Here is a 25956-nt window from a genome sequence, read left to right on the forward strand (position 1 = left end):
CAACCGAATCCTCTTCAGGCCCTGTCAGCTGTGCTCCAGACAATGCCATCCCCAAAGACAGAATTGCTATGTTTCATAACAGTGAAACCCACAGGACAAGTGTCCAAGAGTTTCACTCCTTGCTTTTGTGGAAACAGCCTCCACCCTCAGGCAAAGAGGCAACCCAGGGTTGGCCTTGACTAACAGCTTGCATAGGTATGGTGGAGCCAGGGTGTTTCAGTAAGGGTGGTGTGGTCATTTGCCTCTGCATTTATAGTAAAAGAAAACTGATATTGGAGTCCCAAGAGACAGCAGTCAGGGAAAATATGAAACATCAAGTCCAAGAGAATAAGCAAAAAGCAAAGCCAAACTTTCTGGTGGAGGAAGCAGTAGGGTGTGGGGTCAGGATTTTTTTCTAAGTGCACACCCCTGCAGCAGAGTAACCAGCCAGAGCTGGGGGAAAATTAGGATAGTTATCTGTTAGGCATGTAGGGCTGTGTTTGCATGTTTAGTATGGCATAAACTCTTCAAAGACCTGATGGTCTTTAATATTCCAACCAACTCTCGTTTCCCCATTTTGTAATTAAATTAGCTTAAAGAGGAACTTGTAGCTTTTAGAGAACTGATGAGTTTTCCGCTTCATCATCTGCTTCTGTTTTCTCCATTTTAGTTTGCCCAAAGCTTGCTGGCCACTGTGTAGGGCTGGTGAGTGGCTGGGGGTGTCTGAGCCATGAACAACTTCAGGGCCACCATCCTCTTCTGGGCAGTGGCAGCATGGGTTACATCAGGCAAGCCTTTGGGAGAGATGGACGAAGTTGGAGTTCAAAAATGCAAGAATGCCTTGAAACTACCTGTCCTGGAAGTCCTACCTGGAGGTGGCTGGGACAATCTGCGGAATGTGGACATGGGACGAGTTATGGAATTGACTTACTCCAACTGCAGGACAACAGAGGATGGACAGTATATCATCCCTGATGAAATCTTCACCATTCCCCAGAAACAGAGCAACCTGGAGATGAACTCAGAAATCCTGGAATCCTGGGCAAATTACCAGAGTAGCACCTCCTACTCCATCAACACAGAACTCTCTCTTTTTTCCAAAGTCAATGGCAAGTTTTCCACTGAGTTCCAGAGGATGAAGACCCTCCAACTGAAGGACCAAGCTATAACTACCCGAGTTCAGGTAAGAAACCTCATCTACACAGTCAAAATAAACCCAGCCTTAGAGCTAAACTGGAGTTTTAGGAAGGAGCTCCTTGACATCTCTGACCGTCTAGAGAACAACCAGACGAGGATGGCCACCTACCTGGCAGAACTCCTGGTCCTCAACTATGGCACCCATGTCATCACCAGTGTCGATGCTGGGGCTGCTCTTATTCAGGAGGACCACATCAGGGCCTCCTTCCTCCAAGACAGCCAGAGCAGTCGTAGTGCCGTGACTGCCTCTGCTGGACTTGCCTTTCAAAACACCGTGAACTTCAAATTTGAGGAAAACTATACCTCACAGAATGTCCTCACCAAGAGCTACCTCTCAAACCGAACCAACTCCAGGGTGCAGAGCATCGGAGGGGTTCCTTTTTATCCAGGCATCACCCTCCAGGCCTGGCAGCAGGGTATCACCAACCACCTGGTGGCCATCGACCGCTCTGGCCTGCCGCTGCATTTCTTCATCAACCCCAACATGCTGCCTGACTTGCCAGGCCCCCTGGTGAAGAAGGTGTCAAAGACGGTGGAAACTGCTGTGAAGCGCTATTACACATTCAACACCTACCCTGGCTGCACAGATCTCAATTCTCCCAACTTCAATTTTCAGGCCAACACTGATGATGGCTCCTGCGAGGGGAAAATGACCAACTTCTCTTTCGGTGGGGTTTATCAGGAATGCACTCAGCTCTCAGGGAATAGGGATGTCCTCCTCTGCCAAAAGTTGGAGCAGAAGAATCCACTCACTGGTGATTTCTCCTGCCCCTCTGGCTACTCCCCGGTGCGCCTGTTATCCCAGATCCACGAGGAGGGTTACAACCACCTGGAGTGTCATCGAAAGTGCACTCTCCTCGTCTTCTGCAAGACTGTGTGTGAAGATGTGTTCCAGGTGGCAAAAGCTGAATTCAGGGCTTTTTGGTGTGTGGCCAGTAGCCAGGTACCTGAAAACTCAGGACTGCTTTTTGGGGGCCTCTTCAGCAGCAAGAGCATAAACCCCATGACAAATGCACAGTCATGCCCAGCCGGCTACTTTCCACTAAGCCTCTTCGAAAACCTCAAGGTATGTGTTTCTCAGGACTATGAGTTGGGAAGCAGGTTTGCGGTCCCCTTTGGCGGGTTCTTTAGCTGCACAGTTGGGAACCCCCTGGTAGATCCTGCCATATCCAGAGATTTAGGAGTACCGTCTCTGAAAAAGTGCCCCGGGGGCTTCAGCCAGCACCTAGCCCTCATCAGCGATGGATGCCAAGTGTCCTATTGCGTCAAATCCGGGCTCTTTACAGGAGGGTCCCTGCCCCCTGCCAGGCTCCCACCTTTCACCCGGCCACCCCTCATGAGTCAGGCTGCCACCAATACTGTCATAGTGACCAATTCTGAGAATGCGAGATCCTGGATTAAAGACTCCCAGACCCACCAGTGGAGGCTGGGAGAACCGATAGAGCTGCGGAGGGCCATGAATGTCATCCATGGGGATGGTGGTGGTCTGTCAGGAGGGGCTGCAGCTGGGGTCACATTGGGGGTCACCACCATTCTGGCTGTTGTTATCACCCTGGCCATCTACGGCACCCGGAAGTTCAAGAAGAAAGCATATCAGGCAATTGAGGAAAGGCAGAGTTTGGTTCCAGGCACTGCAGCAACTGGAGACACCACTTACCAAGAGCAGGGGCAGAGTCCAGCTTAAATCTCTCCCCGAAAATGGTTTTTCTCATCTCCAGTGTGGTCATTGCTGACCACTCTGTTTTCCTAAGCATTGAAATGGCAAGTGCAACCAAAAGTAGGTATATTCGTGACTTCTTGTTTAGGTCTCTGGGCCAGGAAATTCATAATGTTACATGGATAAGGGTGGGACTGGGGAGAGGGAACAGTTGGACTAGAAGCAAAAGCGATTCTGGGACTAAAATAGGAAACAGGTGTCCTTTCCCAATGTGTGTTGCTGTCTTCACCTGAATGCATTTGTGTAAAAATAGCAGAGGGAGAATGTGAACATTTGTATTTGGAAGCTATGAATTTACTCTGAAGTTTGCAGTTGTTTCCAATTTGTGAGCTCTAAGAGTTTCTGCCTGTAAGAACTACTCTCCTTTTAGTTTGATTTTTAAAAAGCTGTCTGAATTTCACACTCTTAGAGCCTGGAAGAGCCCTGAAAAGACACAAGTCTTGCCTGGCTACTGCTTTTTAACTTTGAGGGCTCTGTGTTGACAGACTGTTATCTCCTCAGGGTGACCTCAAACATCTGAAAAGAAAGATGTTGCCTGTGCCAATTCCACTTTTTCCAGCTGCCCCAAGATGAACACTCCCTTATACCAGACCACTCTTGGACTTCTAACTAGTGTCATCAAGTCCTCAGAAAATATTTTAAGTAATAAACTTCTATTAGTGGGTCAAAGAGGAAGGGATGATTTGGAGACAAGGAGTAATGAAAGATGGGTAAAAACTGAAAAAGATTCTGGTGCTAAGTACTACCCCTTCATCTTCCATGGATAGTCATTACCTTTCCCGTCCTCCTGTTCTATGAACACACACACACACACCCCACATTTCAATAAGTCTTCATTGTTCTGGATCCTTACTTTTCCTGTCCTCCTGTTATATGAACGAACACACACACACACACACACACACACACACACCACATTTCAATAAGTCTGCATTGTTCTATGTCCTTACCTTTCCTGCTCTCCTGTTATATGAACACACACACACACACACACACACACACACACACACACACACACCCCCACATTTCAATGTCTGCATTGTTCTGGGGGTAAAAAAGGCAAGAAGTTAAGTAAGACCACATTTGAGTATTACTTACTCTGTAGAATCAAAACAGAGTAGTTAACACCAATTATGCAAGCTACATTTTTTTCCAGCAGAAAGGGAGCGGACATGATCAAATCCATGTTTTCAAATGAACTGAAAAAGGCATCCAGCACCACTTATAACACATTTATTTCAGTTCCAGGCTGAGAGCCCTGGGGCATCTAGCAGGATGCATAATTGTCATCTGGCGAGAGTTGGGACTTTGCTCAATTTTAATACCAGTCTCTCCTGATTGTAATTACCTCCACTACTTTCATGATCCCCCTACAATATTTTTTTTAAATGATATATTTATTCACTGAATCAAACGTCATTAATGAGTTATCTTCTGTGGAGGATGACGGTTCCCTTTGTTAATGTTCACAATCAAAATCTTGGGCTGAGAAGAGGCCCTTCACCCAAGGAGTTTGAAGCATCATGGCGTGTGGGAAGGTGGGAACCAGGATACCCATTCATTTCCAACTGAGACACAGAGAAGTGAGTCACAGAATTTGAGCCCTGCTCTCTTGACTGCCCAGAGACACTGATTTCTGTAACCTCTTCACTTGATCCTGCCTCTTAAGCATTAAAACATTCTCCTAAACCTCTGAGTGTTTTGTGGGTTCCGGGTGTTTTGTACGTTTTAGCCAAGCTAACCACTTGTCTGCAAATACTGACTTTCCTATGAATTCTTTGAAGATTACTGAGTCAGAAAGGAAAAATACAGCCCCAAATTCCCAGGCTTTTAATGCATTAACTGCCTATTGAAATGAGAAGTTCTTCACAAACTTGTATTCCCACTAACAAAATTGCACATAAATATGCATTAAAGTATGTACTAAGAAATCCTCTGTCCAACGGCTCATGCATATGAAGTCCGAACATGGGAGTTTGCCAGTTGCATTCATCAAGTCGTTTTGCAGAGTCAGATCCCTGATGGAAGAGCTCACAGGCTCTGCCTTCCAAGTCCTGGGTCCCTAACTGGTGACCTTAGGCTGGGGTCTGTGGGGAGACCAACCCTGGCTTCCAAGAAAACCACATTCCATGGACTATCAGAAATAGACACAGATTTGGGTGACAAAGGTGGCTCTGTATTTGCATTTTATTTTTGTGTTCTTGTCAGTTTGGAGATGATTAATATTAAACATTTATTTGAGAAACAACAGCCTGTAAATGATTTAAACACACACTATACTGCAGTCAGGCAAAGAGACCTTTAAAAGTGAATATTCGTGATTCTAAAAGTGTTTTTTCTCCCACACGTTCACTTACTCATTTTCCCAGCCATGTGATCTGTTCCTTTAGGCAAACAAAGAGTCTAGCCAGGTCAAATGTGTGGGTGGGTAATATGTGGAAAATTTGTTTTTAAGCGGTTGGGGAGGGACTTCCCCCATCCATGGCAGGGCTTGTGGTTGCTTACAGACTCAGGGAGGTAACCCAAATCCCTCACAGATAGTGCACTAATCTACAAACAGCAGAAGGCCAACAACAGCAACAATTTTGTGGTTGTTCATTTGCCATTTATTGTTCTGCACAGACACCTCATGAGCACCAGGTGGCGATGTCCTCTCGCAGAGCAACACCAAAAGACTTCAAAAACATTCCAGTTACAATCATAACAATTCACTTAGGACATTCACCTGCCTCTCCCAGAACCCCCAATCTAATGCCGGGGACCACAGAGAAGGAAAGGGGTCAGGGGTCCTTTCTTGTACCAGTGAGCCTTCCCCCAGTTTTCTCATGCACACAACAGTGCAATACCAATACGAGTACTTTTGATCAAGTATAAAACCACAGAGAAGACCAAAATGTACAAAAATGGGAAGAGAATGAAAACACAAAGGCACACGCAGCCACAAATACACAATTAACCTTTTAGGGGATGAGCATCTGACAAGGTTTGTCTCCAATCCAATTTGCCATCCCTGGAGACTCTGGAAGGGAGAAACTAGGCTGCTGGTGCTAAGACCATGAAAGGGAGGGCATGGAATCCCCTACTTGGGCCAGGAGCGCACAGCAGAGCTTCTAGTGGGAAAACACTCTGTGTCAAGGTAGTGGATGCACAGGGCTCGGCTGGCAGGGTTCTCACTGAAATCTAGACCGCACCTTTCCAGGTTGGCACAAGAGAAAGGGCAGAGGAATGCTCCCCGCCTTGCCGGGCACAGTGTTAGAAAGGAAATTCAAGATCCCTACTGCCCGGAAAGCCACACAAGAATAGCATGAGGATGAGGTAGCCCCTACTGAGCATCTGCAGAGAGGACAAGAAATGGGGCACAGACACAATCAAAAGCCCAGGGAAAAAGGCTTGAAGGTATGAAGTCGACCTCTCCAAGTGGTATTGCCACAGGCACAGCGGCTCCCTTTCCATCTTGAGTCCTCTTCCTTCTGCTCCTGGCCACCCCCTTCCCCACCTATACCTTCTTCTCCCTGATGTGGGGAAACTGATCTCTCCCCAATGCCTAATTCCACTGTGAAAGTCTGTCTTCTTTTCTTCCCCACCTCCTACTGCCTCATTGTGTCTTTCTTCCCATGGACCCTCAGTCTATTTCTGCACCCTTGTGGCCAAGAAGCTCAGCAGATACTTGACCAGTGTGCGAAGGCAGAGACGGCATGAGGCTCTCCAAGTAATCTCTGGTACATGGTAACCTGAAAAAGGGCATGGGTGTGACATTAAACACCACAGGGATGTCTCTTCCATTTAGTTCAGGTGTTTCTTTCCTAACTATGGCAGGAAATTGCCCTGTGGTGCAGTAACCTTGGGACCAGTCTCCTGGTCTGCTGGTGAGATACAATGGCTGCCTGCTGACAGGAGACACAGGGACAAGGATGGCAGAACAATTCCTCCCATCAGAGCTCCCTCTGGTGGAGCTGATCAACATCCCTGTAGCCATTTGGAAAGAGAGCAAAGGCTCAGCACCAGCACATCCACAGAACTGGGTGACAGGCAGGTGAATCGACTATCCACCCCAACGTCAAAATGGCTGGAGGCCTAACAGCAAGCAGCTATGGGGCTGGCTTTTATGAAAGATTGGCCTCTGGTTTCCATCTAAGTACCATTTTTGAAGGTTCTCTTGTTTCCATTTTTCTAGCATCAAAAACCTTCCAAATATTATGAAATATATATGCATATATATATATATATATATATACGTCAAACCCCCAAAACATGAGGTATATAAATTCAAATTAGTATCCAGAGGAACTTCCCCCAAACACATAGTTCAAAGAACCCACTTTCAAAGGGGGAATTGGGTTTCCCTTCTTGATCCCCCCTGTTCTCCTCCCTGGCCCCCAATTCATTCCTTACTGGGAGCCAAAGGCAATAAGAATGTTGGGGAGGAGATAGGGTCTTGGGACACAACAAGATGCAGATTGGACCAGACCATATTGTGATCCCAACCCCATTAGGAATGAGCTAAAGAGATTCTCTCCCTGCTGTAAGTCAATCTATAATAGATGAGGGAGATGAGGGACCCAGCAGCTCTGGGCTCTGATTAGCAAATTTGCATGGAAACAGACTGAAGCCTTCATAGAAAAAAGACTGGATGGAGATGAGCTCTGATCCAATCTTGAAAAGAAATATAAAAGGAAGAGTCCAGCCCTCACCTCATTGCATCTCCCCAGGCACAGTTCTGTCTCCATTGGGGTTTCAGTTCACTACGGGATAGGTTGGCAACAGGTGAGGAACGTCAAAGGACCACAGCCTGGCTGTTGGAGCCCCATCAGAACTGGGGTTTGGCATCTTGCAAAACAGAGTGCAGGGACATGACGGGCCTTCCCTTCAAGCTGGCCCAGCAATGCACACACGCCCACACACACACATGCATGCACAGACACAGAGGGCACAGAGCCCAGCATGGGCTCCACTCACAGTGACTTGATGAAACTCATGGAATCTTTGAGCTGGCCTAGAATGAGTTGGGAAGAAGGCTGTGGGCTCCTCTCCCTGAGGACAGTTCAGATACTCAGTGGGATGCTGGCTCTGGTTTGATCAGAGAGGGGCTAGAAACAGCATCATGGGATGCCACCCCAAAGAGGAACCCCAGAGTCCATCCATCCACATGAGAGAACCAGATGCCTCTTTGGACAGGTCAGAGCTGTGAGGAGGAGAGGAGGGCCCAGAGAAGCCAAGGACTGTGATGAGAGCGGAATGTGCTCCCAGAGGCTTTTCCTTCACCGACCCTCTTGGGAAGAAGTGCTTCCTCGCTCTACGCCAAGGCATCAGTTTCTGATGTCACAGCAGTTTAGTGGTTCACCCCTTTGCCCACCCCCCAACCTTGCACAGTGAGAGCTCCCTGCCTCCAGCAGAGGGAGAATAGCAGAAACTCCAGTCTCAAAGCAGAGTGGAAGTAGCAAGAAGCCGGCTGAGGCAAGAAACCCCGGCTTCCCAAAGCCAGGATATGGAGTGCCTAGGCACTGCCCATACCCCAGGTGTGCTGACCATGCCCCTACCTGGGAGGTGGGGTAGGGAGGGGATTCCTGCCTACCCAGCACCAAAAACTCCATGGGAACAGACCCAGGATGGTCCTCATCCCATCTCCCTTTGTGTTGGATGAGATTTATGAATGATGTCGCTATATTCAGTCTGGCTCCCGCTGTGGTTGGGAGGGATGAGGGATGGACACAGGGCAGGAGGGGAGGATAGAAAGTTGGGAGGGCAGGACACCAACTTCTTCTACATTGATTCACTCTCCTCACTTCCTGTCCTGCAGTCTCCACGGCCCCTCCCACCTCAAAGCTTTTCTGGCCTCAGTCCTTCTCCTGGGCAGTGCTGTCCTCAGAGATGCCCTGGGCAGCCAGTTCAGCCAGCACATTATCCAGGTAATTGGCATCTGGGTAGCCATGGCCAGTGAGATTAGAGCCAAACTCTGTCTTGTGGTGGACCTCATTCCAGATAACGGTGTCTGACTCGCCTGTGGTGCTGGAGGTGCCAATGGCAAAAATGAGGCGGCGATCCCAGGCCACGAGCAGCAGCTTCAGAACCTAGAGGGACAAAAGTGGGACATGAAAGGCAGACATTAATTGGCGGTCAAAGACTATCCCTTGGATGGTAGAGAATCCTCCCAAGGGCCCCATCCCTTCCTGCATCATGATACCCTAAGCAGCCCAGGGGAAAGAAAGAGATTTGGACTTGGAGTTTGGGAGCTACAGGCTGAGTCCTGGCTCTGTCACTGAATAACTGTGTGACCTTGGAGAAGTTATAGCACCTCTCTGAACATTAATTTTCTTATTTATGAAACAGCAATGGTACAATCTGCCTCTAAACGTTGTGAACATCTTACTGGACACTCCATGAAAAGTATTTTCACACCAGTGCCTACAACGCACTAATTGATAAATGTTATCTGCCAACATAATGGCTGCATTTTGAAAGATAGGTTCTAGGAGTCAAAGGCGCTTATGAGCTGAGAACTTCTGAAGTTCTGCCCTTCATTACCGCCACCACTACCTCAATGTAGTATTAATTTATCCAAAGCTGAAGCTGTGCAATATTTTTCTAGTGACATCTTGGAGCACTCTGACTTTCTCGAGGTGAGAAAACTGAGGCTCAAAGAAAGTTTTGGGGCTTGCAGAATGTTCTAAATCAGTTAAATTAAAAAAAAAAAAGTTTGTTAAGCAAGACTAGTGGCTAATGCCCTGTTCCAGGCCTTGGTAAGAGTAGTGTCCAGTATGAAGAAAAAGCATCCAATGAAAATGTCTTGGGTTGAAAACTGAACTACTGTAAACATGGTATGGGCTGGAGGAGAGGAAACCATAATAGCATCAGTAATAAAAACAGACATTAGAAATATGAGCTGCTATTTCCTGAGTGTTTACTTTCTCAGTGTCGGGCACTGGGACATATAATTGTTACAGTAATCAGATGATATAGGTATGCCCATGTGCCACACATAGTGACATTTTGGTCAATGACTGAACACATATGCAATGGTGATATCACAAGATTACAATAGAGCTGAGAAATTCCTATTGCCCTGTACTTACTATACTGTACTTTTAATCATTATTGTAGAGTGCACTCCTACTTATTTACGAAAAGAAAAGTTAACTGTAAAACAGCCTCAGGCAGTTTCTTCAGAAGGTATTCCAGAAGAAGGCATTGTTATCATAAGAGATGATAGTTCCATTCCTGTTATTGTCCCCAAGGCCTTCCAGCAGGATAAGATATGGAGGTGGAAGACAGTGATGCTGATGATTCTGCCCTTAGTAGGTCAAGGCTAATGTATATGTTCGTGTATTCATTTTAAACAAAAAGTTTCAGAAGTAAAAAAAAAAAAAGTTTTAAAAATAAAAAAGCTTATAGAATAAGAAGAAAATATTTTTCTACAGCTGTACAATGTGTTTGTGTTTTAAGCTGTGTTGTTACAAACAAGTCAAAAGTTAAAAAAATGAAAAGGTTTTTAAATGGAGAAGTCACAATAAGCTAAGGTTAGTTTATGATTGAAGAAAGAAAAGTAGTTTTAATAAATTTAGTGTAGTTTAAGTGTACAGTGTTTATAAAGTCTTTAGTAGTGCACAGCAATGTCGTAGGCCTTCACATTCACTCACAGATTCACCCAAAACTACTTCCAGTCCTGCAAGTACCATTCATAGTAAGTGCCCTATACAGATATACCACTTTTATCTTTTATACTGTATTTTTATTATACCTCTTCAATGTTTAGATTCACAAATACTTACCATTATACAACTACCTATAGTATTCAATAAAATAACATGGTGTACAGGTTTGTAGCCTAGGAGCAATACGCTATACCATATTGCCTAGCTGTGTAACAGGCTATTCCATCTAGTTTTGTGTAAGTACACTCTGTGATGTTTGTATGATGATGAAGCTGTCTAATGATAATGATATCCCTGTCATTAAATGACAGAAAACTGGACTCTCATTATCCCTCTCAAGGAAACAGAGGCTCAAAAGGTAAAAGACTTGCCTTGGTCTTATAGCTAGTAAGTGGCTGGGGGTGGTGGGGTTAAGGGATTGATTTCAGGACTGCCTGACTCCATAGCCCATGGTCTGAATCACCACTCTGTTGACTCTCAGATGGGAATCAGTCTAGAATTCATGGAGGAGGTTGCTTCTGAGCTGAGCAGTAAAGGAAGGGAAGGATTTGGGGCATATCAATAGAGAAGGATGTATAAACATAGTAAACAAATATAAACCCAAGGCATGGATAAATTACAATTGCTGTCACCATGCTGTGCATTTTACAAATGATATTTTCATTTAATTTTTCCAACATCCTGTCCATACAGGTGGAAATCATCACCACTATTTTACAGATTAGGACATTGAGACTTTAAGACATGAAGCCAAAAAGTTCCCACAGCTAGTGAACGGCAGAAATAGTCTGGCTTCAAAGCCCATCCTCTAATTATACTTCAATCTACAATGAAGCCCAAGGTTAGGGTCCTGGAACAGCAGACGTGAAGGATAAGGATGAGAAATTGGTGTGAGGAGAAGGTTTAACTCACACTGTAGTAGGTCTTATATGTCAAGCTGAGAAGACTGCACTTTGTTGTTTCTTCGTTTTATTTCTTTCACACACAAAAAGCTTGATTCTAGAAACTGAGATAACTAACCTGGTAGCAGGTAAAAGATGATCTATGTTGCCAGTGGCAGGGTTAGAAGAGGCGTCTAGTGGTTTGGAAGGCAGTGAGTGCAGGGAGGAATGAGCTAAATGGATGCGGTGGATAAGAACAGGAGTCCAAGAAGGTTAATGTGCCCATCTGGGTACCAGGGACTCTGAGTATGTCATTAACATAAAGAGGGAGGCCTGGAAGAAAAGCAGCTCTTGGCAACAGGATTCTAGTTTTAACTGCAAGACTTTACAGTAGAGACATTTCACCAATATTTGGGATGTAGCTCCAGGACTCAAGCACAGAAATCTGGCTCTTCAAGGTAAACAGTATCAGGGATGGTCCTGACCCCTAATCTGGGGACACTGCACTCACATGTCTTCTCAGTGTGGTTGATTTTCTATTTCTTCCAAAATACCTGCTTGCCACCTGTAGGGGGAGACCATATCCATACCCTTTGACATGAAACCCAAAGTGCCTCCCTGTAGAAAGGTCACTGTCCCACCCCTTATCTGGCTTGCCAAGGACTTGTTGGGGCCTGTGAAGGGTGAGTGGAAATAACAAGCATCCAGGAGCTCTAAATGGGATTACACACTTCCACTTGGGTTCTCTGTTTGTCCTCTGCCCCCTTCCATGGGAAGGGCATGGGCCACAGAAGGGCTGCTCCTTCCACCTCACCTCCTGAACAGGAAGACACATGGAGCCAGCTGAAGCTGCTGCTATGGTCTGAATATGTGTCCTCACCAAATTGCTATGTTGAAATCTTCACCCCCAAGGTGACAGTATTAGAAGGTAGGTCCTTGGAGAGGGGATTAGGTAATGACAGCAGAACCCTATTGGATGACATTAGTGCTCTTATAAAAGAGGCCCCAGAGAAACCCCTTGCCCCTTCTACCATGTGGGGACACAGTGAGAAGGCACCATTTACAAACCAGGATGGGTTCATATGAACAAGTCCTAGCCAGACACTAAATCTGCCAGCGCCTTGATCTTGGACTTCTCAGGCTCCTGAATTGTGAGACATAAGTGTCTATTGTTTATAAGCCACCCCATCTATGGCACTGTGTTACAGCAGCCAGAACAGATTAAGACACTGACCCACAGCAACAGCATAGCCATAGCTGCTGACATGCAAAGTGCATGACAAATAAATACTTGTTGAAGTAAGCTGTGGAAATTTGGAGAGAAAGCTCACTGAAATACATCTTGTCTAATATTCCCCCCAGTAGTCCCTTTAGATCAATGGTTCCTACTCCTTTTGAGATCGGGAAAGATTTTGAAAATCCAATGATTTTTTGGCCTCATCCATAGAAATACAAACATAAATTTTTTATTCTAATTTTAGAGTTCATAGAACCACTGAAGCCTAATCATGAATCACTAGGAATCCAGAAACCCAATGATTGTTTTCTCTGCCCTTTTGGGAAAAAGTCAAATGATATGAAAGTACATAAAAAGAAAATAATCTACATATTAAGATCCCTATCCCAGACCAGTGTTTCTCAAGCTTCAATGTGTTGTCAGATCAGCTACACATCTCGTTAAGATGAAGTGGCTTCTGGTTCTGCATTTTTATCAAGCTCCTATGTGGTGCCACTGGTGCTGGTCCCAGGACCAGCCTTTAAGCAGCAGGGCTCTAGACACAGGATCTTAAAATAGATGAATCATTGCCACTAATACCTGAGAGAGGAAACAAACTGATGTGGTTTGGCTGTGTCCCCACCCAAACCTCATCTTGAATTGTAGTTCCCATAATTCCCACATGCTGTGGGAGGGACCCAGTGGGAGATAACTGAATCATGGGGGCAGTTTCCCCCACACTGTTCTCGTGGTAGTGAATAAGTGTCACAAGATCTGATGGTTTTATAAGGGGTTTCCCCTGTCACTTGGCTCTCATTCTTTCTTGACTGCCACCATGTAACAGTTGCCTTTCATCTTCTGCCATGATTGTGAGGACTTCCCAGCCACGTGGAACTGTGAGTCAATTAAACCTCTTTCCTTCATAAATTACCCAGTTTCATTTATGTCTTTATTAGCAGCGTGAGAACAGGCTAATACACAAACTAAATGTCCCACTGCCACCCATCCACCAAAAAAAAAAAAAAAAAAAAATTCTAATCGTAGCCACGTCACCTATGGTTGACCCAAATTTGACCTTGTTACTGTGTGCATCTAGAGTTAAAAGAGAGACAGTTCTCTTTGGTCTGTGCATTGTAAGAAGCAAAACTTTGGGCCTTGACATAGAAGTAAACTGCCTGATCTATTCTAAAACCTAGTTCTATGTGGAAACCTCCATTCTTACTTTTCTCCCTTTCTCGCTGTCCGGAAGGTAACAGTGTCGTGGGAAGCCTCGGGCACTGAAACTCTTCCCAGGATTCGGGTGTTCCGGTCCCTGAAAGCAGAAAGCAAGCAAACAAATGGCATTTTTCAAAATATTTCTGATAAGAGCGGAGTTAGGCTGTGACTAATGTCAATAATAATGACAATAATAATTCCCATAGAGCCTCAACAGAGAACAGACCCAAAAAGCACTGTGAGTGGTCATTTAACACGTGTTTCTGTGTCCTTAGACCTGGGTTTGGATGCAGAGCTGCTACCTCCCACTGTATTAGCTGGAACCCTCTCTTGGGGCTTTTGTTTCCCATCTCTCTAACAGGAATGATGCAGAGTCCTTCCCTTATGGGGCTGTTATAAATGTTAAGTGAGTGGTGCCTGATGAGTAGTAAGAGCTCAGTAAATGTTTAACATCAATGTCCATCATCTTCACCATCTATTGTCTTACAAAAGAAGAAATCTGCAGTGCAGAGAAGATACGTGGCATCTGTAATATTAGTGGCTCTGCTAAAATTGAAGCCCAGGTTTCCTGAGGCACACTCTGGATTTTTAACTACTCAAAATAAAGAAAGTGCCTCCAAGCTATGAGCCATGCCAACAGAATTTTCTGAATGATTCTTGTGGATTTTCTCCTTTGTCCTCATGGGTTTTTGTTTGTTTTCTTCTTTAACAATAGGAATTGGGATAGTCAGGACTAAAAATCTTCTAACAGCATTTCAACTATTGCCACCCAATACCCTATTAAGTAGGCAGTCTCAGGCCACTTGGTGAGAGAAAAACTGAAGCACAATTGAGTGAGAACAGGTTTCCTAATCAGTGCCCAGAATGGGTCCACAGGCCCCTTTGAGAAGCTCATGAAAAGCAGCAAATTTTCTCCCGGTAACAATGACCAAATCCCCTCCTCCCCATACAAAGGTTTGTCTATAATTTCTGAGTATCCCTGACCCCCTGAGGGATGGAACCCTCTTAAAAAACCCCTTCTAGATTCAACCAGTATAAAACTGATACTTCATGCAGCTCGTGGCACAGGTTCTCACGTAGATGATCAGCAAATATATCCTGCCTGAATAAATGAATGAGTGTGGAAGAACAAATGAATGAAAAAACTGCAAGAAAAAAACCCAGATTTTTCTTTTCCTCTTATTATGGACCACGGTTCCAAAATGATATGAAATTCTGTGGCTTTCCGTTTTCTTAAACAGTTAACATGATTCAAGATCACCTATGGTTTGACATGGTAAATGCAATGCGGTCTCAGAGAAGGGAGCGGTCACCGTGAGCTGAAAGAAGCAACAACGCCTTCTCAGAGATGCAGAATCCAACATTTATGAATTTGACATTCACAGGAAATCACTACAATTTACAACCTTCCCATGGCCCCGGCTGTTTCTAAATCAAGTTGCCTGACTGAAAGGCCAATTCTAACCACGGCTCTGACTGCTCCTGATCTGCCTTCGACTGCTGCTTGTGTGGTCAACTCAGACGCCTGCCTGGCACTGACCCAACACGGCTGTGCCCTCCCAGCTCGTTGCTAAGTGGAGCAGTCACGACTCTGCCTCAGCCCAACCCAGAGTTTCTCCCCAAGGGAATGGTTCTCTGCAGTGAACGCAGAGCTTGAAGGTCTCGACTCCTCACAGAAGCGCATGCCTGTGTGGTCCCTGGAAACTTGAATGACATGGCACCGAGTGTCCTGCTACTTATACCCAGGGATGAATGTAGATCCTAACAGTGGAGAGCTGCATTTCCCTTGACACGAGCTTGGGTTTTTCAGGAGGACCCACCGCGGCACCCGTCAAGGCAGCATGCGCCACCTCTGTCCCCTAGTGTGGGCTCTCTGCTCTTTAATCCTGGAGGAACGGTAGCCCCACATTTGTCTTTGCAAGCTTCAGTCTGTTCTACTGCTCACCAGAACATCGGCTGTTTCTCCCAAGTCCTGTTTTTTCATTCATGTCCGTATCACCTTGACTCACTGCTTCTGAGACACTCCAGAAGTCTCACCTGACCCCATATCCAACCATATCTCTCTCTTCCTTATCCCGGCCTTCCCTTGTTCGAGCCCCATTCCTAAGGCCTGGACTGTGGCAGTGGTCTTTTAATCGGTCTTCTTTCCTCTGGCCATCCCCGACTCTTTTGCCTGACTAGCCTTCCTAGAGCATAATTCCATTCACACAATGGTCCATATTCCTAACTGCACATCCAATAACTGATGATTAAAATCCACGACCCCCACCCTGGTATTCAATGCCTTCTATGATCTGGCTGCAACCTCCCTCATGGCCTAGTCTTCTCCCTCCACCTCCTTCACGCTTCCTCCCTCTACTTCCTTGTGAGTCTTGAGCCCCAAATTAAACCCTTCCTTCTTGCCCTTTGATACTCAAATTTTTCCTCTACAACCCTCTTACCTCCTCCCACTAAAAATGTTCTCCTCCATTTTTTTTTATGTCTTTCTAGACTCAACTAAACAATTCCCTGCACTAGAAAGTCTCCTGTAACCCTCCCAGACAGACAGACAGATATAAGCCCTCCTCTTTACCATGACAAGCAGGACCTAAAATGATGTTGACAACCAGGTATTGAGCACCTTGGTACTGTGCTCATTCTTCAATACGCATAGGCAAACGTTATCTCCCATTCTCACCAAACCTCTGCCAATTGGGCTCCTGGCTGTGCAGGTGAAGAAATCAGCCTCCAAAAGGTCAAGGGCCTGTTGTCTAAAACAGCTGTCCCCAACCATTTTGGCCCCAGGGACTGGTTTTGTGCAAGACAACTTTTCCATGGACCGGGGTGGTGGGGGATGGTTTTGGGATGATGCAAGAGCATTACATTTATTGCGCACTTTCTTTCTATTGTTATTACATTGTAATATATAATAATTATACAACTCACCATAATGAAGAATCAGTGAGAGACCTGAACTTGTTTCCCTGCAACTAGATGGTCCCATCTGGGGGTGATGGGAGACAGTGACAGATCATCAGGCATTAGATTCTCATAAGGAGTGCGCAACCTAGATCTGTCACATGCACAATTCACAATAGAGTTTGTGCTCCTATGAGAATCTAAGGCTGCCACTTAATCTGGCAGGAGGCAGAGCACAGGTGGTATTACTGGCTCACCCATCACTCACCTCCTGCTGTGTGGCCCCTGAGGGTTGGGAACCCCTGGGCTGAAGGCACCAGCTAATAAAGACTCAGCCAGGAAGGGGAACTCAGGTCCATTGGACTTCGAAGTCCTGTGTTCTCACTTTGTCTACATTGCATCTCAGAGGTTTTATTAGTGATGTACATTTATCTTCCCGACTGGCTAGTAAGCCCCTCCAGGAAGAACTATGATTTATTCACTTCTTTTACAGGCTATCACAACTTCCTGTTTTATTTCCTCCACATCGATGATCACTATCTGGAAGTATCTTGTTTATTCATTTGTTTCCTTTATGGCCTTCCTGGTCCCCACTAGAATAAGGGCTTCAAGGAGCAAAGATTGTGTCTACTTTGCTCATTGCTTCTCCAATGTCTAGAACATGTCTGGACCATAATCCACACTCCATGTTTGTTAAATAAAAGACAAAATGGAAGAAGAAAACTAGGAGGGAGGAAAAGAGGATAGAAGAATTAATATTTGCTAAAGAAATGCATACAGTCAATGGCCCAGAACACTCAGAAAAAGCTTCATTGTGTGAAGGATGGTGCCACATTTGTATTTACTGGCAGGAATAGTGTTCAAATTTGTTCTTCAGGACTGTCTTCCAAAGAATCAAAAGAGGAAAGAAATGCCCACCAAAATCAAAGCCAAGTATAGCTATCAAATTACAAGTGCAAATACCGTTTGACAAAGAAATTCCACTTCTGGAAAATGATTCTACAGATATATTCACATGTGTACAAGGTTATTCATTCCAGCATTATTTGTTGTAGCCAAAGATTGGCAACAATCCATATGCCCATCAAATGGAGACTGCTGAATGCAAATAGTGGTACACTTATACAATGGATGATTACACAGACACAAGAACGAAGAAGCTTTCTCTATACTGATGTGGAAAGATCTACAGACTACATCGTTAACTGAAAAATGCAGGGTGCCAAACAATGTGCCTAAATGTCACTGTTTGTGAAAAAAAAAAAAAAAGGGAGGGGTGGATGTAATTTTCTGTTGTGTGTGCACAAAGAATCCTGGAAGGATACATAGGAAAGTCAGAACAATAGTGTTGAGTCGGGGGATGTAGTGTCAGTGGGCGAGGCTGGGTAGATGGGGGAAAAGTGTGGGAAGGAGACTCTTCATATGTAACATTTTACCTACAAACACATAGAACAATAAAAACCAAGGGCTGAGGGAAAGGCATACCTGAGAGAAAGGCTCACCTGAATGCCAGGGGGGATGCTGTAGATGATCCGGATGGTTTTGCAGTCTGGGTGGCCAGGCAAGGAGTGGGGGATGAGGTGGTACTCCATCTTCCCCGGAGGTTGGGTGCCTGTCTTCACCCCATAAATGGTCTTGCAGGTTGGACACTGCAAACTCCCATCCTGAGGGGCCAAGGCCAGAAGAGCCAGATTGGGAAACAGTTTTGGTAATAACTTCCCCACCCAGTCCCAAAAGGTACCAGAGATAAAGGGCCAGGGGAACAAAATGCACCCCGGTGAGTGATAGATCTTAGTTTTTCCCTCCCAGCCCAGTCACCTAGGCTACTTCTGCTTTCTCCAAAGTAATACGAGGTAAATTCCACAACTGGTCCCATGCTCCGTGCTGAGGGATATGTAAGAGAAGCCCCTGTCCCTGAGGAGGGGACCAGCTCTCTAGGGCAGGAGCCTACACAGGGAGTCATTATTCAGCCACTCAGTACCAAATGGGTGGAACAGACAGCAAGACCTGGAGAGCAGCAACTGCCCAGTTCCTGAGCATCAGAATCACCCACAGAGCTTTTTAATCACACAGATGCCTGGGCCCCACATCAGGTCCACTGAGTAAGAACTGGGAAGCTGCAAAGCACAATGGTTCAGGCTGTGAATGTGAAAAGCAGACAGCCTAGACGTAATTCTTAGCTCTGCCATCTGCCTGCTGTGTGACCTTGGACAAATTAACTTCTCTGAGTCTCAGTTTCCCTTATAGGAGAAGGATAAAAAATATCTGTCTCATTGGGTTGTTGGGAGAATTAAATAAGATAATCTATAGGAAGATTTTAGCATGTGGTATATCTAAATGTTATTAGCATTTTTATAATTTCCGTGAAAAGACTGATGCTCATACAGGTTTGGAAACTACTGCTATGAAAAGAGAAACTGGCCACTAAGAGCTGGAGTAAATGAGGATGACTTTAAGAAAATGGTCCTTGAAGAATAGCTATGAATTTTCTTAGAAGGATACAGTGTAAGGTCTGCACAAATACCTAGAAGAGAGAATGATGCCAGTAATTATAGTGCTTTAAATCATACTATGAAGAGTTTAACATTTCTTATTTCATTTAGGCCTCAGCTTCTGACACTGGCCTGGAAGAAATTATTAGCCCCTTTTTATAGAGAGGAAAATCGAGGCACAGCAAGATTAAAGGACTTCCTGCTTGTCAGGGTGTGGGGTCTGTTTAAACCTCCAGCTTTGCATTGCAACTCAGTGGCTCCATTAGTGGGAAGAGGCAGTTCTGGATGCAGGAGTGTACAGGGTTACAGTTTCACTGCAGGACCTGGTGAGGTGCTGCCTGGAGGAGGGCCTGGACACCAAATCCTATTCCCAGGCTCGCAAAAAGGAGGGGCAAAGAGAAGGAAGGCGCATGGGCTGGGAGCAATGTGTGTAAAATGTGCTGCTGCGCAGCTGGGATGAAAGCTTGCCAGGACATCCCCAACTCCTCGGGAAGACAGGGATCCTCTGCTGAGCTATTTAGGGACTTCTCCAGTCTACTCACTTAAAGCAATAGCTTGTATTCAGGGTGACTATTCTCTGAAACCAGGTTCCCACTATCTGCTTTGGCCTTGACTTGCTTCATGACCTAGGGTGAATCACTCCTTTCTTCTTGGGGCCCTTTTCTCTCATGTGTTTGATAAAATAGAAACACACACTTCAAAGTATTAGTGCAAAAGAGAATAAAGCATAGACTCTTGAGAAACATTTTTGAAAGCCCCACAGAAATAAAAGTAGAGTTACCATATTCTTCTTGAATACAGACATCAAATAGGGAACAAACGCGCTAAGAAACCCCTTTAAGCCCAAAATAACTTCTTGAAATGCAAGATCCCAATGAATCCTTTTAGCCCAGGGTTGGGAAAGTGAGCAAGTGATCCAGATTTGCATTCGCCATCAATGACTGACCACCACTTTAAGCATGTCTCTCAGGGGCACAAAGAAAGCACTTTGGGAACTTCAATCAAATAGGCTACATGAAGATGAAGGAAAAAATTACAGCCTTTAATACAAAGGTGACATCAACTTGAATAATAATAGCATAAGACCCCATAAAGTAGGTATAGTTTTAATCTCCATTTTCCAGATGGAAAGTGAAATCTCAGAGATTGGAAAACCTTGTCCAAGGTCATTCAGCTAATAAGCCAGGATTCAAGCTCAGGTCTCCCACCTCTCTTACCTCTACTTCTTTCCCACAGTAAGAGACGTATAGACCAGACCAGACAGACGTATAATCCAGACATACTTCTTGCTTAGTGAGAGGTTGGGAGCTATCAGGGATATCTCAGACTCTGATGTAATCTAAGCTTGGCCTGGAGAAATAAGTAGTATTCAAACTCATGGAAATAGGAGTAAAAGTTATCTCAGGTACACGAAAGAACATGAGTCAATGACTTAGGAAATGCTCAGACATTGTAAGGAGAGAATTATCACCTATGGAGCCTTCCAGATTCCAAAGAACCAGCTCTAATGAGGGGATACCATTGCATTGTCAGATAATACACAAGACAAGCATCCCAAACAGCCTTCCCCTCTTCCAACAGTGGGATTCTAGGGCAGGGATTACCAGGTGTACTTTGGCAACAGTCTTTAGTAACTTTGAAGGGCCAATCAAGGGTGTTTTGAAATTGTCCAAAGAAAACTGTAGCTGAAAATCACTAACCCTGCAGAAGTAAGGGTGATTGGGAAACCCATTTACAATGGTATGAACGAATACTCACCATAGGTCTAGCGCTATGATAAGAACTTCCTTCTCTCTCACTGATGGGAGCACACTTCACCTAGCAACGGGCCATGACAATGGGCCACTCCCCTCAGAACCCTCATGGGCAAAACCTACCCCCTCTTAGACCTGACACCGAAGATGGAGAGTTAGACAGCACAGCCCAAAAGGGAAGGTGAAGACGGGTCTTACCAGCACTGTAATTTAGTAAAGAACTGATCCTGCTGAGAACAGCCAAGATCATCACTCTTGCCTAGGGATAACCTCTAAGACTTCCCAGATCACTTGAGCAGGGGCCCTAAAGGGCCTTCACCATCTTACTACTCCATAGCCCAGTGTGAAGGGTGGCAGGAGCCCCATAGGCTGGCACTGACCTTGTTCCCATTGTTGTACATGGCAACCAAGCAGTAGATGTGGTAGATGTGGCCGCATCTGGACAGCTTCCCTACCAGGTCAGGTTTTACCGTAGGCTGCGGGCCCTTGTAGCCTGAGGGGGCCGTGAGGCGTTCCATACAGATGGTGCAGTCCTGGGGAGGGAGGAGACACAGCAGAGAGGCTGTCAGCTCTCACCCAGCCTGGGAGATTTCCACATCATCTCGGAGGTCAGATGAGCTCTTACCACTTCTCTTCTAAAACGCCCACAAATCAGGGTGTATGTGCTTTCTGGAATCTAAATATCGTTTTGTCTTACTTTACACAACAACGTTCTGAAATAATTCCTGGTACTGATTAACTTGGGCTCATCATCTAAATTATCATAATCGTGAGGGCTAAATCAACGCACTGTCCTTCTGTTTTGTCCTTCAACGGCTTATGGAGGAAACAAATACTGTCAACAAGCCCACTGAGGAGCTTTACTTAAGGTGAACTTGTAAAGGAATGTAAAGGAATTGTATTTTAACTGTACCAGAGGGACTGCTATTTAAATAAATGTCCAACAGGGTTTCTAAACCTCAGAACTATTTACATTTTGGGGAGGACAATTCTTTGCTGTGAGGACTGTCCTGGGCATTGCAGGGCGATTAGCACCATCCCTGGCCTCTGCTCTACTCACAAGGTCCTGAGAATAATGACGACCAAAAATGTCTCCAGACATGGCCAAATGTTCCCTCAGGGACCAAATTGTCTCTGGTTGAGAACCACTGTTCTGTATCAATCCCATTTTAAGGTGAGTTCTTGTGGCTTATCACACTGTTTTTCTTAAATTGAGACTGTCATGTTAAGGTAGCTTAAAAACAACCAGCACTATGCTGAAGGGGGAGGCGGGAGAGAATGAGGTGCAGCTGCAGCTCTGGACCACGGACCTTGAACCCTCAGTGTCAGTTCTGACCAGTTCTGTATCCACGAGAGCTTGGAATGCAGCCCCTGCCATATCCTGTAGAAACCAACAACGGAAGAGGAAATGCTTGTGGGTGATGGAGAGGTGAATCCCGCTCTTCTAACCCTGAACTCACCTCATCTGGTGGGTGCCGGACTTTCTGTAGATATTTTTTTAGCACTTCCTCCGGGGTTTTACCTGCAAAGACAGGAGGTTCAGCGGGCCACCAAGGCAGAGGTAAGAGATCAAACAGCCTTGTCGTGCTAGACATGGCAGAGGGGGAAGTTAGCAGGCAAGTTAAAAGCAAAAAGGGGAGGAATTCCTTCTGCAATTTAAGTTAAGAACCTGGAAGAGAGTATGGATTGTGGAAAAGCAAGTGAGATGGTTTGACGAGAAGGATTTATTTCTTGCAGTCCCTTTTCTGACATCTCTCTGCCTATTTTTCAACAAACCCACTTTTTTAATTGAGAAGAGTTGAGTGGGTTTCTCTTCCTTATAATCAAATGATTTGATAACAGCACTTTGTAAACTGTTACACGTTAAATAGATGTTAGGCAGTCTTACCACCTTCATTTTACAATTTGCTAAGTGTAGTCTCAATTTATAATGTGGTGTCAAAGTGTGATTATTTTTATGGGAAACAAGGAAGTTATGACCCACGACTCCAGAACAATCTTTCCTGGCTGTGGATGGCACTGTCACTGCCAGCCAGCACAGTCCTGCAGCAGGGGAAGGGTGATCCTCTGGGAAGCATCCTGATGGGCTGCAATGATTTAGGGATTTTTTTGGGGGGGACTGGACTCTTAAAAGGTAGCCCGACCTGAAGGTAGACGACAGGATGATACAACCTGAAAAATGATCAGTGCTACCTTGGGCCACTCCTTTAATTTCTCTAAGCTTTTGTTTTCTCACCTATAAAATGGGGATGAGCAATAGCACTACCTCAAAGGGTTGCTTTGACAATTGAATGAGCAAATGGATGTACTGCCCTTTAGCTCTCTGCCAGATAAGGGCCCGATATGCACTATTAATAATAACAGGAAGAGTGGGAAAGTGTAAAATGCTGTTATTTCTGATAAGACTATGAGCAAGGCAATTGAGCTCATTTAAGCAGGGAAATCTTGATGGACTGGAAAAGTAGGACAAGGGTTTGAGGAAGTGGATCATGCAACAGCCAAAAGCTTCGATGCAGGCCCTTTCCTCCGGTTGCCCTGCTTCTCTTGTAAGAATTAAGCTCTAGTAATCAAGAGCCTATTTCTTGCCAGGCCCTGGGCTAAGTGCAACACACACATGATCCAATTTAAACTTCACAAGCCTGCAAGATTGGGGCTTAGGGAGATGGTCAAATTTAACAACTAATGCCAGTGACCAGAAAGACCAGCCACAGAGCTAAGCTGGGGTCCTGCAGTGCTAGGAAGGTACAGATATTGACCCCTTACTTGACGGATTGTGTGCAGGTAGGAGGGGGTTCCTAAAGGAGGATTTCAGAGCATCTGTAGGTTCCAGGACACCGGACAGGGACTACTTCCTGTCATCGATGCATTCCAGGATATACCTGCTGGATACCAGTTATACCAGTTGTGACTATATTTACTTCATTATAAAGATGAGAAAATAGGGGCTCCATGTGGTCACACAACTTTCAAGAAACAAAGGTACGATTTGAATCCAGTCTGTTTTGGTTCCAATGCCAAAGCCATCTTTCTCTTCTAACATATTTTCTTTGTACCACACCTTATATTTTTATGTTTCTATACTTTTGCATTGTATATTTTTATTTCTCAAGGTGTTTCCATCTGATCCATACACATCAGCTTTGATACAATCGTCAAGATTTACTGGTTAGGCCCACTTAGCAGATGCAGAAATTGAGGCACAGAGGGTGAAGCCGTGGCTATGACCCTTGGAGGTGGAGGCAGACTCAGGGCTGACAGCCAAGTCTTTGACTCTCAGTACCCCATGAGACAAGAGGCTGGTACCTTTCTTGGCTTGTTTTTTGGTGGTCTTGCGGCTTGTGTTGGAAACCCCTGGGATGGATTTTATTTCACTCTTGCTGACGGGGGGTGGGTGTAGGACCAGCTTTGGTGGCCTGGTGAGACACACAGGCAGCCCCGCTGCACTCATGAGGATCCCAGTGATTCCTGGAAGGGGCAGGGCATGGGTGAGGAAGGACTGGAGACTCAGCTCTCAACATTCCCCAAATTCCTCTTTCCCCATTAACCTACTCTCCTCCTTTCCAGCAGAAAGTTCTCATAATTCCTGGATTCTCTACCCTGTACTTTCCCAGAAACTTATTCATTCACTCACTTATCTTCAATTGCATGCTTTCCTTTTAGTAATCAGTTCTCTTCCAAACTCTTCATACCCTTCCCATGCAATTCCTAAAATCACCATTTGCTTTCATTAATATCCAGATTCTCTCCTTTTTTTCCACAAATGCTCACGACCTATTTCATCACTCTGATTTCTCTACCTTAACCCAGAGCATCCTGGGGTTTCTCTTACCTGCCAAGGCAGGGTTGACAGGACTGGACCCATTTAGGTTCTTCACTGGGACTGTGGGGACCCTGTGAAAGGAAAGAGCAGACACAATGTCATTTTGACATGTGGAACAAAATGGACCAGTATTTAATTCTAATAAAATGCAGTAAGTGCTTAACACAGCAGACAGCAGGAAGTGACATCTTCAAAACCTGTCAGGCCATGTCACGCTACCACTCAGAACCTCAGAACTATGTTCCTCAGTTCACTCAGAGTCAAAGTTAAAGTCCTAGCAAGGCCTACAGAGCCCGGCACGATCTGCCAACACTGCCACCCAGCTTCTCTTATTCATCTTGCTTCCTCTCATATCACTCAGCTCTCAAGGAGCCAGGTGCACTCCTGCCTCAGAGCCTTTGCATATGCTGTTCCCTGTACCCAAGATGCCCTTCCACCAGACAACTGCTTAGTTTCCTCCTACAACTCCTTCAGTCCTGGCTTAAATCCTACCTACCAGGTGAGATTCCTGAGACCATAGTATTGAATATTGCTACCCACCCCTCCATCCCACTCCAGGACTCCTGCTCTACTTAGGATCCTTTAAAAGAAATTATTGCTTATTATGCCCCCTTCTAGAATCTAGGCTCTACAAGGGCAAAATATCTTTGTCTGTTTTGTTCAGAGCCAGGCACTAGTAGGCATTCAACTGATATTTGTTGAAGGATGAAAAAACAAAGAAGCAAGTTCAAACCAGGGTGTACAAAAGAGTTACCCAAGATGCTTTTAGAAGGACAGGGTCCCAGATCCAGACCAGAATATCCACCTGTGGAGCACGAGACGCTGTATTTCCCACAGCTCCTGAAAGGCTGCAGATGTAGCAATCCCCAGCCTAACACTTGGAACCACTGCTAGAACAGCTGTCACTTCTCCTTTTCCCTGAGACATATATAAATATTAGGCAAAGCCTCCTCCCCTTTCTGTCCTTCTCCCCAGCAACTCCAGCCAGGCTGGAGAGGAGATGGCACAGCTGCCTGGGAAAGGCGCGGCCCTCCCACAGCGCTGACTCGGAAAATATGGGACACATGGGTCTGGGTCTTGCGCCATCCTCTCTGCCACTCACACTCCTGCAGCTGGGCTTGGAGAGGCTAATGGACCC

The 25956-nt window shown here is 45.4% G+C and overlaps 2 protein-coding genes across 3 annotated transcripts in view; one reads left to right on the plus strand and one right to left on the minus strand.

Moving 5' to 3' along the window:
• Positions 1-706: 706 nt before the first annotated feature.
• On the plus strand, positions 707-7575 carry LOC129008094 (macrophage-expressed gene 1 protein). The gene has a single exon (XM_054439884.2). The coding sequence runs from the start codon at positions 710-712 to the stop codon at positions 2858-2860; it is 2151 nt and encodes a 716-aa protein (XP_054295859.1). The 5' UTR covers positions 707-709; the 3' UTR covers positions 2861-7575.
• A 310-nt stretch (positions 7576-7885) lies between these two features.
• The window catches only part of DTX4 (deltex E3 ubiquitin ligase 4), a 33175-nt gene continuing 15104 nt past the window's right edge, over positions 7886-25956 (minus strand). Inside the window, exons 3-9 of one of the 2 annotated variants that reach the window (XM_054439885.2) lie at positions 24828-24889; positions 24302-24463; positions 22459-22520; positions 21379-21531; positions 18255-18416; positions 13862-13951; positions 7886-8961 (exon numbers count right to left, since the gene is read on the minus strand). In XM_054439885.2, the coding sequence (XP_054295860.1) occupies positions 8728-8961; positions 13862-13951; positions 18255-18416; positions 21379-21531; positions 22459-22520; positions 24302-24463; positions 24828-24889 (925 nt within the window). In that variant the 3' untranslated portion in view covers positions 7886-8727. The remainder of the gene's footprint in view (positions 8962-13861; positions 13952-18254; positions 18417-21378; positions 21532-22458; positions 22521-24301; positions 24464-24827; positions 24890-25956) is intronic. The other variant, XM_054439886.2, reaches the window with a different exon arrangement.

The sequence above is a fragment of the Pongo pygmaeus genome, chromosome 9 (assembly GCF_028885625.2).
Source record: "Pongo pygmaeus isolate AG05252 chromosome 9, NHGRI_mPonPyg2-v2.0_pri, whole genome shotgun sequence".
In the NCBI taxonomy this organism is placed as follows: Eukaryota; Metazoa; Chordata; class Mammalia; order Primates; family Hominidae; genus Pongo; species Pongo pygmaeus.

What these genes read in the sequence shown, in the direction of transcription:
- LOC129008094 (XM_054439884.2), top strand. Translation starts at nt 710, where the DNA reads ATGAACAACTTCAGGGCCACCATCCTCTTCTGGGCAGTGGCAGCATGG.